This window comes from Schistocerca cancellata, chromosome 10 (assembly GCF_023864275.1).
Source record: "Schistocerca cancellata isolate TAMUIC-IGC-003103 chromosome 10, iqSchCanc2.1, whole genome shotgun sequence".
Classification (NCBI taxonomy): Eukaryota; Metazoa; Arthropoda; class Insecta; order Orthoptera; family Acrididae; genus Schistocerca; species Schistocerca cancellata.
In genome coordinates this window covers 165,928,534-165,947,383 of record NC_064635.1, presented here as the reverse complement: position 1 = coordinate 165,947,383, position 18,850 = coordinate 165,928,534, and the positions used below count along the sequence as shown (strand labels likewise).

The 18,850-nt window shown below is 39.8% G+C and overlaps 1 protein-coding gene across 1 annotated transcript in view; it reads left to right on the top strand.

The window, feature by feature from the left end:
* Nucleotides 1–18,850, top strand: part of LOC126106221 (serine/arginine repetitive matrix protein 1-like) — a 229,175-nt gene that overhangs the window by 176,318 nt on the left and 34,007 nt on the right. Inside the window, exons 8-9 of the mRNA XM_049912451.1 lie at nt 4,225–4,364; nt 4,407–4,608. Of these exons, the coding sequence (XP_049768408.1) occupies nt 4,225–4,364; nt 4,407–4,608 (342 nt within the window). The remainder of the gene's footprint in view (nt 1–4,224; nt 4,365–4,406; nt 4,609–18,850) is intronic.

Sequence of the window (18,850 nt, the reverse complement as noted above, 5' to 3'; positions counted from 1 at the left end):
TGAGGACGTGGATAGGAGGGGGATGTGGTCAGCACACCGCTCTCCCGGTCGTTACGATGGTTTCCTTTGAACGGAGCCAGGACTATTCGGTCGAGTAGCTCCTCAATTGGCATCACGAGGCTGAGTGCACCCCAAAAAATTGCAACAGCGCATGGCGGCCCGGATGGTGTCCCATCCAAGTGCCGGCCACGCCCGACAGCGCTTAACTTCAGTGATCTGATGGGAACCGGTATATCCACTACGGCAAGGCCGTATTCATTTCATTAACTGGTGTTTTACAAATGGACACATACATTTATATGTAGCACCCAGGCCTCTGTTTATAGCAACATGTCTTAGCCGTTCACTACTTTCACATGAGGCATAAATTCTAGAAATGCATTACACAGTACGCAGTATACGAAACACTTAGTCCTTAAGATAGATGTGCATTATATACATATTTTATGGCTTCTGGATTTTGGTCTTGAAATGCGATCGTCTTCACGAGCATATTGCAGAATAAACTGGAATGTTTTGCATTATGCAATGGCTTACTGTATTTTGACACATGTTGTACATGTCAGTAGTTAATGCTATATTCTGCAACAATTACCTAAGTGTAAGGTCACTTTGTTAAAATTCTTGTCTTAAGAGATTAAATTGTACCCTCTATAGCACTTAATGACTCAGTTCTTTTACTGTCGGTTAAACATGTAGTACATAATGGCAGGTTTTCATAGCCAATGATGAAGCTGGTTGCATCTGCCCCTAGACCTTGAGGTACGGTATTATTTCTTCCTAATATTCAATATTAGAAATTTTTGTTTTTTGTTTAGTAATATTGTTATATTTTATGTATTTAAGATAATGTTCTGTCTCCATTCGTAATTCCATGACATTCATTACTTACTGTTATTATTACTTTTATTACTTAACGAACAAGTAATACACGGTGTTTATTTACTACAAATGTAGTGATATGGTATAATTTCTCTTGGTTATATAATGTAAATTTATGAAAATGTTTTCATTAAATTAACAACATTTGTCTTATTGGATTCGCATCTATATTAAATTACTTGGGTGGTAGCACTGTCTGGGAGGCAGAGGTTCCGTGTAGCCATGAGGATACACGTCTGGGTGGTGCTAAACGACAATCTCTTCTACACAAATATCTAAAGCTGGATAATATCAAAGGTCTCCTGGTTAAAGTATATTTGTCACTAGACATGGATTAGACCAAGCTTATTTTCTTAGAGGTCTCAAACGACCTTCAGCTTAAATACGGTAGTACTGGATGACGCGGCCACGTAGGTTAATTTTACTCCAAAACACTGTTGATGTGCAGCGAAGCTGTGTTCCTTTTGTATCACATGCTTATAAAATCCAAACAGTAATGTTCCATTTGCTAGCCTTTCACACAGACCACCTGTGGTCCAGCAGGTTGTGCAGATTACACTACTGCCCAATCTCCAGGCATTTATAGGCCGCACAGTGAGTTCCTGTTTACACCCCAACTAGAAATTCGTGAGCTCAGTCCGTCTTCATACAGGTGTCATACAAGAACAAGTACTTAGTAAATGTACCACAAATAATAAGACTTGTATGAAAATCTTGTATGCTTGGTGTTGTGCATATTGTACCTATTGGTTACAAGCCGTCTTATTGTGCAGTATGAGCTGCATATAGAAACGTTTAATTACAACATCGATGTTACTGAAAATAGGTCATCAGCAGTGGCGTCTTATACAGATGATAAGAAATAAATGTATAGATTTCAGTGTGTATAAGATAAGAACATTCTGTATTCATTACTCTAGAAACACAAGGTTAGTTACATATCATGTATATCTATATCTAATGACATGTGTATACTCTATGAAATCTTTATGGTATTAAAACTGATGTCGACCTAGAGAACACAGAACCGCATGTACATCAACATTCTAATTACACGGATGTCTATGTGATCAAGAGAAAGCCGATTGCCTGTTTAACCTCTGTTGTACACAGGCTGTTGTGTCTGTTTTCTTTTTTTTTTTTTAATTGACAAACACTGATCACCTCATGGTCAACACTACAAAGAAATGTGCCCGCTTAGCGTTTGCCAATATACACGACAACCTGTGCACCACAGAGGTTAGGCAGGCAATCGACTTAAATGTGATCATATGCTTATAATTAAGTTCCAAAAGTCCACGGGTTCTACACTGCCTAGTCACATGAATGTGACCAGCTGTCAAGAACCTGAATAACAACCATTTGCACCGCTGAAGGCCGCAAAATGTGCAGGAAGAGAGTCGGAAATGTTCTGGAAGGTACCGACAGGGATGTAGAGCCATTCCGTGGACACCTACAACAGGTTTCTTGGTTGAAGGTCCATCCCACGAACAGCCCAATCGAGATGGTCGCACAGATTCTAGATTTGATTTACAGCCGGGGAGTTTGGTGACCAGGGCAGTACGTCAAACTCTCATCGATGTGCTCTTCGAACTACGCACATACACTGCCACCTATGTGGAATGTTGCATTGTACTGCTGGTAGATGCCAACGTGTCGAGGAAAAACAAACTGCATGTAGGGAGAGCCTTGGTCCACCAGGGTTAGATGCATACTTGTGCTGATCCATTGTGCCTTCCAGAATACCGACATAACCTGGGGAGTGTTACGAAAACATTCCGCAGATCTTAACACTCCCTCATCTGGCCCGGACCCCTTTGCTTGCAGACGTTTCACGTCGTCCAAACCAACAGCCTTGTATGCGATGAAGCATAAAACGCGATTCATCTGAAAAGACCTCCTGTTTCCTCAGTGGACAGCCGTTTGCGATATTGGCGAGAAAATTTGAATCGTCAGCGCCGACGAACAGCAATTTGCTGAACAATCGTTGAGGAGACACTGTTGGTAGTCCTTTGGTTCATGTGGACTTAATCACTTGTCACTAAACCCGATGGCCATGCACTTCTGGACAGCATTTAATTTGCTCTGTTTCGGCAATACTACACTGTTTCTACCGTCCCCCCCCCCCCCCCCCCCACGGCCACAACACCGACCATAACACGCGTTATACAACATTCACTACTGTTGCTGCACTTGCAACCTACGTCCTCAATTACTTGCTTGACGTATTCCAATCTCTGTCTTCCTCTACAGTTTTTGCCTTCTACAGCTCCCTCTAGTACCATGGAGGTCATTCCCTCATGTATTAGCAGATGTCCTATCATCCTGTCCCATCTCCTTATCAGTGTTTTCCACGTATTCCTGTCCGCATCTCGTGGTCGTGCGGTAGCGTTCTCGCTTCCCACGCGCGGATTCCCGGGTTCGATTCCCGGCGGGGTCAGGGATTTTCTCTGCCTCGTGATGACTGGGTGTTGTGTGATGTCCTTAGGTTAGTTAGGTTTAAGTAGTTCTAAGTTCTAGGGGACTGATGACCATAGATGTTAAGTCCCATAGTGCTCAGAGCCATTTGAACCATTTGAACCACATATTCCTCTTCGATTCTGCGTAGAACCTCCTCATTCCTTACCTTATCAGTCCACCAAATTTTCAACATTCGTCTATAGCACCACATCTCAAATGCTTCGATTCTCTTCTGTTCCGGTTTTCCCACAGCCCATGTTTCCCTACCATACAATGCTGTACTCCAGACGTATATCGTCAGTAATTTCTTCCTCAAATTAAGGCCGGTTCAAATGACCGGTTTCGGTTCATTCAGAACCATCTTCAGATCTGATATTTCAGTTACAGGAGTAACCCGTCCAAATCCAGCAACTTTACATGCTACGTGACGTAGCATGTGAAAGTTGCTGGATTTGGACGGGTTACTCCTGCAAGTGAAATATCAGATCTGAAGATGGTTCTGAATGAACCGAAACCGGTCATATGAATAATAAAAACATTTGCAATCAAGACGGATTTTAATTGACATTAGAAATGCCTTTTTTGCCATAGCGAGTCTGCTTTTGATGTCCTCCTTGCTCCGTCCGTCATTGGTTATTTTACTGACTAGGTAGCAGGATTCCTTAACTTCATTGACTTCGTGACCATCAATCCTAAATGTTCTTACGTTACACATATTATTATGTTTACATTTATCTGTTTGTTCCGTCTATGAGACGTCACTGATGATGGGCTGGCCGCCCGAGTACTGGTGTGGCGAATATTCTCACACGGAGCTGATAGTGTGCAGCAAGAAGCAGGTGAGAGTAGTGCAGTGTCGTAGCGAGCCTCTGTTGGCGGCAGGTGTACTACAAGAGCCGGCGTGACTCGCGGTCGCACGCGTCGCCGGAGCGGCGCTCGTCGGGCAAGGAGTCGTCGGGCAAGTTCCCGCGGCTGCCGCGCCAGTCGACGGCCATCGACGAGAGCTCGCTGCCGCCGGGCGTGTGGGGCGGCGCCGGCTCGTCGGGCAGCGGCGGCAGCTCCAGCGGCGGCGGCGGCGGGCGGCGCGGCTCGCAGCCCACGCTGTCGCCAGACCTGCAGCCCGCGTCCGACGACGGCGGCGGGGGGCCTCCGGGCCCGGGGGCGGGGCGCAAGGCGCGCCGCGACTCGCTCAGCCCCGACTCCGCCTCCTACAGCCGCGGCCGCCGAGACTCGCGCACGCACCTCTCCCCGGACAGGGACCGCGAGGTGAGCGCCGGCGCCGGTCACTGTGCAGTGTCCAGTTCCTCTCCTTCTCCAGCCTTGATAGCTGTCCACAAACAAACTTCCCAGCACATTAAAACTGCATTCCACACCAGGACTACTATTCGGGACCTTCGCCTTTCATGGGCAACTTCTCAAACGAATGTGTTACATGAGCACACAGCACGTTCTCACAACCTTGTATTGTATGTTAACTGGGGACCTAGAAACGACGGAGAGGTTCCGTTCCCGCCGCAGCCGCAGTGGTCCACAACCCCATGACGACTACCTCAGTCCACTTCACCCCTCCGCCGCCCCACACCAAACCCAGGGTTATTGTACGGTTCGGTCTCTGGTGAACCCCCACCGCCAGGGAACGTCTCACAGCAGACGAGTGTAACCCCTATGTTTGCGTGGTAGTGGTTACGTACGACTACGTGGAGAACTTGTTTGCGCAGCTATCGCCGACATAGTATAACTGAGGCAGAATAACGGAAACCAGCCCGCATTTGCCAATTGTTGTTGTTGTGGTCTTCAGTCCTGAGACTGGTTTGAGAGACCTCTCCATGCTGCTCTATCCTGTGCAAGCTTCTTCATCTGCCAGTACTTACTGCAACCTACGTCCTTCTGAATCTGCTTAATGTATTCATCTCCTTGTCTCTCACTATGATTTTTACCCTCCACGCTGCCCTCCAATGCTAAATTTGTGATCCCTTGATGCCTCAGAACATGTCGTACCAACCGGTCCCTTCTTTTAGTCAAGTTGTGCCACAAACACCTCTTCTCCCCAATTCTATTAAATACCTCCTCATTAGTCATGTGATCCACCCGTCTAATCTTCAGCATTCTTCTGTAACACCACATTTCGAAAGCTTCTGTTCTCTTCTTGTCCAAACTATTTATCGTCCATGTTTCACTTCCATACATGGCTACACTCCATACAAATACTTTCAGAAACGACTGTCTGACACTTAAATCTATACTCGATGTTAACAAATTTCTCTTCTTCAGAAACGCTTTCCTTCCCATTGCCAATCTTCATTTTATATCCTCTCTACTTCGACCATCATTAGTTATTTTGCTACCCAAGTAGCAAAACTCCTTCACTACTTTAAGTGTCTCATTTCCTAATCTAATTCCCTCAGCATCACCAGACTTAATTCGACTACATTCCATTATCCTCGTTTTGCTTTTGTTGATGTTCATCTTATACCCTCCTTTCAAGACACTGTCCATTCCGTTCAACTGCTCTTGCAAGTCCTTTGCTGTCTCTGACAGAATTACAATGTCATCGGCGAACCTCAAAGTTTTTATTTCTTCTCCATGGATTTTAATACCTACTCCGAATTTTTTTTTGTTTTTACTGCTTGCTCAATATACAGATTGAATAACATTGGGGAGAGGGTACAGCCCTGTCTCACTCCCTTCCCAACTGCTGCTTCCCTTTCATGTCCCTCGACTCTTATAACTGCCATCTCGTTTCTGTACAAATTGTAAATAGCCTTTCGCTCCCTGTATTTTACCCCTGCCACCTTTAGAATTTGAAAGAGAGTATTCCAGTCAACATTGTCAAAACCTTTCTCTGAATCTAGAATGCTAGAAATGTAGGTTCGTCTTTCCTTAATCTAGCTTCTAAGATAAGTCGTAAGGTCAGTGTTGCCTCACGTGTTCCAATATTTCTACGAAATCCAAACTGATGGAAAACCGTCTAAAAACCATCCACAGACTGGCCTCGATACAAATCCGCTGGGCGGATTCGTGCTGGGGTCCAGGAGCTCCTTCCCGCCCAGAAAGCCATGCGTCAGACCGCATGGCCATCCAGGCAGGCCTCTCACTACTTTTGTTCCATCACTGCTTCATCTCTTATCTTACAAACTTTACTTGAATTCATGGTTTCTCTTCCTTTGAAAGAACAGGCACTACGTAGACCTCACAATTGCGAAACGCTACATGTAAGTTGAAGGGGTATCACTGCTTTTACCTGCAACGGGATCGGCTGTGAGATGTACCAAGATAGTCTGTGCAGTTGCAATAACTCTGTGTCCCCAATAGCACAGTGGCTGCCACACCTGCCTAGTAAGCAGGAGATCCTGGGTTCGAATCCCAGTCCGGTACACATTTTCACTCGTCACCGCTGATTCCGCTTAATGTCCTGCAGCATTTGATTCCCCTTCAATTTACATATAGTGTTTCACAGCTGCAGGATCTGCACAGCGTCAGTTTTCTCGAAGGAACGCACATCATGCATTCAAATAACAGATAAGCCTGGATCTACTTTCTTCAGTGCGAATTCACAAACATGTCTGACCTCGTGTGAGAATCTGTAAGTAGTGGAGTATAGTGGACAGGGAATGTGGACAGGTGGCAGTCGTTGGAAGTGTGGATCACTATGGGACGTATCGAGATAGACAGTGCAGTTGCGATAACACTGTGTCCCGGATGTCGCAGTGGCTACAGCACCTGCCTAGTAAGCTAGAGATCCCGGGTTTGAATCCCTGTCCGATATACAATTTCGCTCGTCACCGCTGATTCCGCTTAATGTCCTCCTGCACCTGGCAACAGTGATCCCCCTTCGATTTACAAACTTTATTTTGGAAACATCGCCCAGGCCTGGTTAAGCTACATGTCCACAACACCCTTTCTTCCAGGAGTGATACTCTTGCAATTAGGCAGGATGACTTCTGGGAAGTTTACAAGATAGGAGTTGAGGTACTGCCAGGAGTAAAGCTGGGACAACATGTTGTAAGACGTACTTGGGAAGTACAGCCAGCTGAGCACTTGTCTGTGAAAAGTAAAGGTCCCAGCTTCGAGTCCCAATGTGGCACACAGTTTTAATCTGCCAGTAAGTTCATCTAAACCTACACTCCACTGCAGAGTGGAAATGTCATTCGGAAACCAATTAATGTTTCCCACTCTCTTGATATGTTACACATGATATAATGTTTATCTTTTAATAACCACCAAATAAGTTGATGTGACTTAATAATGCTTCAGTACCCATATCATGGGATCATTTTATTAGTGCTGTTTGGCATTAATCACAGTTATCTGAGAATGTGGGAAGTTATTACAGACAGTGGGACTCATAAACAATATTTAATTTTATTACTTACCTTCAGTCATGATGGCCCAAACTTTGTTTCCCGGTTTTATCATGTTCTCTATTTACAGGGCTTCCACAGTTATTAAACATATTAATTAAAGTACTTACATCCAATGAATCCATTTGTTACTTTACTTTTACACACATTTTCTAAAAAAATGTTCCACACAAAATAAACATCAAACAACTAACACAGGACTTATTCCTCACTCAACAAATGGAACAAATGACTTAGTTTCTATAAATTTTGAACTTATACAACAGAACACCTCAAACATTTTGCACATTTGAATAATACCTAACACGAAAAACACGTAACTGGCACTCCTTCAGCCTTTATATGAATTCTGTTTTGGTATGTGAGCTTCCAAGGAAATAACCTTCTCGAATTATTGATAAACTGTAACGAATGCGATAGACAATTATTATATGTACACAGTGAAATTACAGTTTAAATGTAATAAAAACAGTGTATTCTTTAATTTAAGCCATCGCTTGTAACAGAATGTTCTAAAATAGTTTATCTTGTTTACATTGACAATATTGCTTCAATCAGATTATTTCCTGTCAATTTACCCACATTATTCCAGCCAGCGAGGTGGCATAAAGTAAAGAATAATAAATTTTCATTTTTAACTTTCCAACAAAACTCTTACCATTTTAAATTATCATTAATTTCTCAGCTTGTATTTAGTAGAAAGCATACAAAAATACCTATACTAATTAAGATAGTCACTGTTTATCCCTTTTACTGTCTATTTAGTACAACTGACATAATGCCATAACTATAAGTGAAAATATTGCTCACATTAATTTCTAACAGCTTAGGAAAACGGTGTTCATGAATTAGCTGAAATGTCGTAAATCATCTGTAAGAATGTATCGCAATTTACTAACTCAAAACAGTTTCATAGGGAACAATTTCAGATATGTATCAATCTCTTCTTTCATTGATGCTTCATAGGTTCATATGCGGCGTTGCTCTTTCTACATTTTGTTCCAGATTCTACAATGTCTTTTTCTTCTTGTTCTTTATTGTTTACTGGTAGTCAAGTTGTTTATGTACCTCTGTTACTCCATTAGGCTCTATTCCGAGGATAAAAATCCCATACAGATAGTATCAGTGCTGCGATACAAATTTTACTGAGGCTGGTGTAACCCACAGGTAGAACAGTTTTAGTTCAGAATTATTAAAGACATGGTGAATGCTCACAATACTTTATACAGAGGCATAATTGTAGTATTTGATATTTTTCTCCTTTACTTTCATTTTTTCTCAGTCTTTCTTCAAAATGGAGATTACATTATGGGATACAGAAACATCTAACTCTGGGTTACTTGCAGCTTGTATAGTAGTAATCCTGGTGACCCACTTGATTTTTTAGTTCTTTACTCGAGATGTGGGCTATTCTTAATGGTACTATATATTGTAAATCAAAGTCTTGCAGTCTGGAGTTCTAGACAGGTTGCTCTCTCGGTTACGTTGTTTTCTTCCCAGGACACTAATGATTACAGCATTAATGTTCGACACTATACTGGCCTCGTCGCTCAGAACATCAAATTTCAATTTCTTCACAGACAGTACTCATTAAATTTCCCATCAAATGGCCCATAGACATCGATTAATGGGCATGATCATCTTTATGATTGACATACAACAACACAATGTACTCCACACATTCGACATATCTCGTCTTGGGTGATCTTCATTGCAATATTTCTTCGTCGTCAACGCTACAGGTTGTGGACCAACTATTATAGCTTCTTACTCTGTTCACGTTCTTCATATTTTAAGTTACAGATGAATCTGATCTCACTCAATATGCTTTGCAAAGATTATTTCATCTTATTCTTATATTCCACTTTGACGTTACTTTGGTACTTTCTTACTCAGGCATAAATTGTATTATTTGATGCATTGTAAGCTTTCTATTAAAATTCTGTCTGAATGTGAGGAAACTCAATACATTTCTTCCAAGAACTTTCGCCTCATGTAACATGTACTCATAGATATCATATTCAGTTCCTAAGGAAAACTGACTGTTGGTTGGCATTGTGTTGCGCATGTGAACAGTTTTCTGAAATGTAGAATTTGAAATAAAGAAAATATATATCTAATCTAATATATCTAATTAAACGCTACAAGAAACTAATTGTGCTCTCACGGAAAACATTGTAACTATAACCCAATATCGAAGCACGTTATGAACGACACGTGGTATGAAGTGCAATGTTAGACGCATCACAGCTACAAAAAATAAATTGCTGCTCTATTCGAAAGAAAATAACTGTTAAAAATTCCTATGCCGTTCAGTCAAAATTAATGTACTTGCTAGCAAGACACCTGACAATCCTGACTATCCACTGTTTTCACAAGAATGAGAGGTGAGATCTGCCCTGACAGTATGATGCAGACTGTGTTTTTTCCAACTATGGTGCAGGGGAACAGTAGCACATCAGTAGACAATATTTTTATTCATTCTTCATTACTAGATGTGCATTCTGTTAGTAAAAGGGTGAATGGCCTTTCAGACCATGATGCACACATTTCAACACTGAAAGGTTTTTGTTTTCAAACAAATGTCAGATATAATTACAAATTATGTAGGAAAGTTAATCCAACAGCAATAGTGAGCTTTCTAAAAATCGTCAAGGAACAAGAGTGGCAGGATGTTTATAGTGCCAATGACATAGATGACATACATAATGCTTTCCCTAACACATGTCTCATGCTCTTTGAGAGTTGCTCACCATTAGAACGTTCTAAACGGAGTACTAGCAGTAAAAGGCGGCCTGGGTGGATGACTAGTGCTATAACAACTGTAGAACAAAGAAGTAATTATATCAAAATGTTGGAAGTAGTTACAATCAAGCTATAGGTGCCGATTACAAAGAGTACTGTAGGTTGCTTAAAAATGTTATTAGGAAGGCAAAGAGCATGTGATGCGTAACAGAATAGCTAATTCAAAGGATAAAATTAAAATCATATGGTCAGTTTTGAAGAAAATGTCTGGTCAGCAGCACAAGGTCGACGATATAAAGTTAATTGTCATTAAAAATATTTCTGTTACTGATAAATCAGTTATGTGTACAGTATTTAACACTCATTTTCTGGGTATTGTTCGTGAACTAAATGAAAATCTAGTTTCTACAGGGAGTTATATAACTCTCTTGGATGACGCCATTCTGAGACTGATGTCTTGCGCTGATGACCACGCTGTTTAGCGCCCGTAAACTTCAGCTGATGTCTTAAATTCTCCTCTATGATACTGACAAGAGGGAGACTGAGTCAATAGTAAAATCACTGAAGACTAAGGACTCTCATGGATATGATGCAGTGCCTAGTACAATATTAAAGTACTGTGCTGCACATGTTAGCCCTTTACTTAGCTATATTTGTAATTTTTCCTTTAGGAACAGTCAGTTTCCTGAATGATTAAAGTACTCAGTAGTAAAGCCGCTTTATAAAAAGGAAGAAGGGGAATATGTATACAATTTTAACCTATTTCTATGCCATCAGTGTTTGCTAAAGTTACTGAAAAATCTCTGTATGTAAGGATAGTTGATCATTTTATATCACATAATTTGCTATCAAATGTACAGTTAGGCTTTAGAAGTCGTTTAACAGCTGAAAATGATATATTCTCTTTTCTCTGTGAGGTACTGGATAGGTTAAACAAAAGGTTTTGAATGCTAGGCAAATTTTTTGATTTACCTATGGCGTTTGATTGTGTTGACGACAAAATGTTGCTCCAGAAGTTGGACCATTGTGGAACACAGGAAGTAGCTCAAAATTGGTTCCCCACTAACTATAACAAGAGACAGCTAAAGGTCATTATTCACAGTGTTGAGAATGGTTGTGATGTGGTATCTAAGTGGTTTACAGTCACATGGGAGGTGCCCCAGTGATCAGTTGAGACCACTGAAACGTCCCCTTAGAACAATTTATACACGACTGTGCTTAACCTGACACACAATATTATTTAGCGCAACGCAATCTGACTTTCAAAAATCCCTACAAAAGAATGGCCCTGGCTAACATTAAACTATACCTTTCACAAATAACTTACCTCACAAAAATCTTCATTACTCGAACTACTGCAATACAGCGAGCGCCACTCTTGCCAGCTAAATAAAAGATTCAAACTACAGAAGGCACTAACTACTGATAGGGATAGTTAGCAAATGAAAGATATTAATAGAGAACAAACAATGTATTTACCTTAATAGTCATATTATATATATAGCAGTTCATGACAAATTACAAAACTCCGCCATCTCTCTCCCCACATCCACCACTGCTGGCGGCTCACCTCCAACTGCGCATCGCTACGCGCTGTTCACATCCAGCTGCCGCTGCCCAACACTACAATGGCAGACAACAATGCAAACTAGCCACAGACTGCACACAGCACAGCCAGTGATTTTCATATAGAGCACTACGTAACGTTGCCAATAAGAAAACATAAACAGCCTACTTACTAGCCCCCATGCTCCCCAAAAAAAATTTTACAAATTGTTTTGTGCACTGGGCAATACATATTTGTTAAAATTATTCATAATTGTAATTACAATAACAAAGAAATCAAATGCACACACTTATTGATACAATGTTGGTCAAAAGCTAAATTTTTCTCACAGTCCATAAATACAGTCCAGATTGTTCATCACAGTAAAATTTCAGTGTTTTTTTTTTTCTAAGTCTGAGCAGTAAAAGAAAATGCACACGGAAGTAGTGGATTTCCATGCAGTCTTGAAGAAGTAGTATTGTCCTTCCAACGGAAAGACAGTGCTGACTCTTGACATGCTGACAGGTAATGGGCCACAAGAGAGCAAACCCACAGCAGAGTCATTCGACGTTTTGAAGAAGATTGTTAGGTAGGTCGTCACAGAGCAGACCCACTGTAGTCCTGGTAGAGAATATGGTATTGGTGGGCCATCAAAGGTGTAGACCCACTGTAGTCCTTGTAGAAATAATGGTATTGGTGGGTCATCAAAGATGCAGACCCACTGTAATCCTTGTAGAAATAATGGTATTGGTGGGCCATCAAAGATGCAGACCCACTGTAGTCCTTGTAGAGATGGCCAGAAGCCATCTGTTGTGACTGTGCAGGTGCACAATCACCATTGAAGAGTCTTGCAGATAATATAGCAAGTCCATAACCACCACTTGTGCAATCACAAATTTTTTGGATTTGTCCTTAGAACCAGCAATGCTGTTATCCAGTCCCTTGCTGAATTATCAACACACGTGCGAACACTAACAGTCCCTACTTCTCACATATTGTGCATATACTGTGACCAACAGAAATGTGTGCAGTGAAATGAATGCTTACAAGTTACTAATATGATGAACTGGTGTCAATTACAATTTTATAACATAAGAATACAATTACAAAGGTACAAAATACATCACTAAAAACATAACTATACAGATAACATTTGTAGTACAGGCTTTACAACAGAATAGAAATAAACATATACATCAGTGTTACAGGAATTATGACATAAGTAAATACATAAAAGATCAGAATAATTTTTGAAACATCAACTTTACACATGAGCATTAAAACAAAACAGAATAAATAATGTCTAAACATCTTTACAAAGAATATAACATATTATTAATGCCAATTATATTTGAGGATAACAGTATTCCTCATCATAGTGAATGTAGCTTAGTATTAGAAGAAGAGAAAATTCTATGAAACTACACAGAGACAGGAAGAAAACAAATACACAAGGGTACACAAACACATAGTGGGATAACACAAAAAGAAAGGACAGGGTTTGTTTCAGTGCAGTATTTTGCAAACAAAACTTTCTTTGCTTCTTGGAGATCTCCCTTCATTCATCATTATTCCAAAAAAGTCCTATCTATACCTCCTTCCTGTATTCTATTCATATTTCTTTCAAAATAATTGTTTCTCATTGTACAATACTCATTTTGGCCCAAATCTTTTTCATATAACTTCGCAATGCATTCTTTACCTATTCTCTATAGTCAGTTTCTTATATAGTCTACCCCTCTTAAGCTAACTTAAATCTACTGAGCTCAGATGCTAAACTAAGGGACGAGGCAATGCAGCAGTACAAAATAATTAACACAAACATCAATGACAAAAAATTCAAATTGGCAAAGCAATTGCAATATTACAACTAAGATAAGGCACTGTGCAGCAAAAAAGAAAACTAAATCCGTAGTAAAACTGGCTTAGAAGAGTAACACAAAGTCAAATTCAGTAACACTATGCCTGGCAAACAGCAGTAACTTATACCTAAACATGACACAGCTCAAGCAGAAAAAATATTACAATAAAAACAACAATGCAGAAAAGGGAAATGTCTATTCACATCTTAATGTCTATGTAATTAAAGTGGTACACCACAACAACTTATTGTAAAAAAAATATTACCATGTACTTGAAAAGAAAATTATGTGTGCAGTTACTGTTACTAGTCCCTTCTTATTGTTCTCTCCATTCCAAGAGCTCCTTTTTCGAAGAATGTGGATCATAAAATAATTATTTAATAGATCTGTTGACAGAAAGTGTTCACATTAGCAAATGCATCTAAGTTTATTTTATAAAACTAATGCTGCAACACAGCTGGAAAACAGGTATCAAATGAAATAAGCAATTACACAAACCAAAGCATAAAAACATCATTCAATAGCTATGTGGCATTTCGTAAGTCAGTAGCTCTCACCTCTCGTAGAAAGACACTTGTCATAATTAGGTGTGCAGATGTACGAATATTTCCCATCAATTCATAAGCATTTCAGTAATTAGCACAAAGTACGAGTAATCATATGTTTTCAAGTAATGAGCATGTAATATTTGCGATGCTTTCTACAAAGGAATGTCAATAGCGAGGTTAATGGTCTCTTTTTTTTTTCTCCACCTCTGTCTCTGAAAGGCGCCCACACTAATGGCTTTCTTTTGTCAGACGACTACCTCTCAGCTGGGTGCCCACGACGCATTATGTGCAGGTGGTCACTTACCTTTCTTACTGAAATATTTATGACAGCAGTTTCCGCTACAGTGACAGCCTCATATAAAAATTTCACAGGTCAAGAATTTGCGTTGCAAATGTGTAGAAACCAAATGCTATTGATATAACAGTGTCCAAAAAATTTTTGTCGGCATTGTGATACATTCACGCATTTACATTCATTTCATAACTCTTAAAGTACGATTCTTGGTTTCCAACAACCTTTTTCACAAACCAGAGTCCCTAACCACTACTCCTTATTCCTTACCTTACTACACATATACATAATCGTCGACACTTCTTCAACATTTCATCATAACAGATATGTAGCATAATCAAATAACTCATATAGCATCAGCTTATTGATCATAAACATACCTCAGCAGCATAATACACATAGTCATCGTAATAATAACATCATAACACCTCAGTCAACTCTCAAAAACGTCGTAGCTTTCTGCAATAATTTCAAACGATAAAAAATATTCTCTGCTCATTTCAATAGCGTCATCTACCTCGAACGTACTTTAAAAATCGTGATCCCATACCAAATATATCATTCAAAGCTCTCATAATATCACAATGGTTCCGAAAAAATATGAACAGTTCACAAAGTACGGACAAAATACAATTTCATAAGTGTGAAATTATCCAACTGTGTAATTACGTAAACATTTGTCACTGATGTAGTAAAAAAAAATGTTTGTCTCTCAGTTAAATGATCAGATAGCTGTGTAATTTGTGTGTTAGAGAAATATGGTACCGATGTGTAAATTTGTATAAGCAAATACCATATTAGCTAGGGCTCCTTGTGCTTGCCAAACACATGGTACACAAAGTAAGCGTGTATCCCCCTGAGGATTATTGTTATTATACCCATAGGTGTTACAGATTACAACAATGGAATGAAATATATTACGGAAAACTTTTGTATCATTGTACTTCAAATATCTTTAAAAATAAATGATTTAAGTACAAAATTAATCACTCAAATACGTGTCCTGTAGCGCTAAATGTGCGACTTGCTGTAAGATAATCTCTGTGGAAGTGTCGTAGTTATCATCCTCCGAAAGCTAAGTTCTGCAGAAGCCATTGTACTTACCTCATGATAAACAAAAGTGAAATGCTTTGCGTATAGATATCTTAGTTATTACACTTATTGCCGTGATGAAGAAAGTTCTGTGCTGTAACGTATTGTTGTGCTACCGAAAAGGCTATCTCATTGTAGCTATACCACAAAAGTTACTACTAAAACATGTTTTACTTTCCAGAATAATTCAGAAAAACTGTGCAGATATAAAACAGAAACACCACAAAAGCAACATTGTAAATTGTCATTCATTAGTAGAGTCGTGATAAAATCGTGTAGCTGTCACATAAACTAACCACTGTGTCATCTGGTATCTCACAGAGACTACTTTAAATCCAGAATGTATTTTCAAGTAAACCAAAATATTGCATTAAAATCTCATTAGCAGTACTGGTAAATGTTCTAAGTATGTGAGCTTTATAGTCGTTACGTAATCGTACAACTAACAAGCAAGAATGTACACACACAATAACACTGTGTCGTCTGTTCGCAATAACAATGCATTCGTAATTTCTGTTTGAATAAGTTCTCTTGGTTCTTGACTGGATATTTAACTTTAAACATAGCTGCATGGTAACAGTTTCTAAAGCATACTAGTAATGTGAAGTGAAACGTTTTATGGCAAAGACAAAGTTATAAAGCAGATTATCTTTCAATAAATGGTTTTACATGTGAAATGTGGTGTAACCCTTTGCTCTTCCTAGTACGCAGAGTTTCAACTTTAACGCAATTAACATGTGGTATACGTCGGTAAAGAATACTGGAATTTTTCTCAAGGTTAGCGTCTATGTTATTTTTCCCTGAGCCAGCGGGCGCAGGTGGCCGCCTGCGGTGCAAGTTATTGTCTGTCTCTTTGTTGGCGCGCGTCGTTACTGGGATTAGGAGGCCTAACTTCTACAAATTCGCCTTGCCGAGAGGACCCAGCTCTGTTAGAAACCCGCCAGTTCTGATGAAATTCACGTCTGTCGTTTTGTCGGTAGTTGTCATAGTTTCTTGTTTGTTGGTCATGTGGTGGAAAATTTCTCCCTGAATTACCACTGCACGGTGGACCGTTGCATCTGAAGTTATTCTGTCTCCCGTGATAATAATTGTTCTGGTTGCCAAATTGTCTGTTTCTATGAGTGTCTCTGTCATATTCATTACTACGGAAATGCGATCTCTCTCTGTAACTATTACTCTGCCAGTGGTTGTCATACGGGTGGTGTCTCTTTTGGTCATGATTTACGTTGTAAGAATAGAATTGTCGTATCCAGTTATTGTTTCTGTCATTACGGAATTGTGACGGATGTGACCTGTAGTGATTGTTTCCCTGTTTTCGCATCCAGTGACTGTCTGTGTCAATTTCTAATTCTTGTAAGAGTCCCTGAAAAGCTTCAATGTCGTCTTTGCAACGTCCTGCCAAAATAATATTTCTTAAATGTTCAGGCAATTTCATTAAGCAAATGCGGATGAGTTCTGAGGGGCTGTATGGGTTTGACAGGTACTGATTCTTGTGCAACATGTCTTCAAAATATTTCTCAAGACTGGAAAATTCAGATTGTTCGAAATGTTTCATCATTATGATGCCATGTTTTACTCGGTCTTGTGTAGCTTGAGACCAATATGCTGAGAGGAAGGCATGGTAAAACTCTCCTTCACTGTGGCAATCGTGAATGACCGATCGCATTCTTACAGCTGGTTCATTCTCTAAGTAGCCACACATAAATTCTAATCTGTGCTCTAATGACCAGTTGGGAGGAAAACAATGAGAGAATTGATTGAGCCACGCTTGTGGATGAATGTCGTTGGCAGAATTCTTAAACGTTTTGAATTTACGTGTAGTAATGAACAGCTTATAGTCAAAATCATCGTGTCGGCGAGTAGCATATCGGTCATTGTTACGTCGTGTTGGCGGTTCCATCTCAAAATTCGGTGTACCTTGCCAATTTCTTTCATAATTACCGAAATGCCCTGTGTTCTTAATTTGTGGCTTTTCCGTATTTCTAAGTTCCTCTTCCCATATTGGAGTGCGAGTGTCCTCTGAAATATGTAATTCTTGTATTACCTGCGTTAACTGATCTTGTACTTCCCGGATTTCTCTTTTGTACTGTGAATTGATTTGATTTTGATTTTGTTTGAATTTTCTTATTTGTTCATACTCTTCTGTGTCAGTGAAGGCTACAGGTCTTGTGTCATTCAGATCAGCATCTACCTTTGTAGATAAGTTAGTGACCTGATCCGAAAGTTCGGCTACTTTCTCCGATAGTGTACTTATTTCCTCCATGTGTCCTTCTGAACCAATTTTCAGGGTATCTACTGTGTCCTTTAGATTTTCCTGAGTTTTTGCAAGTTGCGTAACTGAATCGGTAGATGCAACTGAGTCAATTTTAGCTTGCAAGGTCTCATGATTTTCATGAACAATAGTTTGCAGTTCTTCTATGGCTGCTTCGTGATTCTGTAATGCATTTTCATGACGCGAAAAAATAGGTTGGAAATGCTCACAAATTTGTGTTTTTACGTCATTACAGACCTTTTGACATTTCGATTCGATGTTATGTAACTCAGTAGTTAAATCTTCACGTGTTTGTTCAAGTGTGGTGTCTAACTTTTGAAGATTTTGTTCCACTGTGTCTAACTTTTTAAGATTTTGTTCCACTGTGTCTAACTGTTGCTGTGTTTGTCTCTGGTATTGTTCCATTGTGTCTAACTTTTGAAGCTTTTGTCACATTTGTTGCATTAATTGTAATAACAATGCATTAGTGTCTGGAATCTGTTCCTCTACGCTTATCGGCAGTGCATTTGCACCAGCAACATTCACATTTTGACAAGCAGAAAATGTGTCTTGACTCATTTGAGAAAACGGTGAGGACCCATAACCTAAGTCTACAGTATTTGCAATATTGTGTTCTGTCATTTCGGATTCCTGAGGGGAGCTGTTGCCGACCGATCGATCGATAATGCTTTCCTGTTCACTAATTGTTTCACTGTCTACACCATTGTTTGCAGCCCACTCCATTTCCCTATGTACAATTACCACATTACTACTTTCAACATTAGTTAATTCATTACTCGGTGGCGCTAAC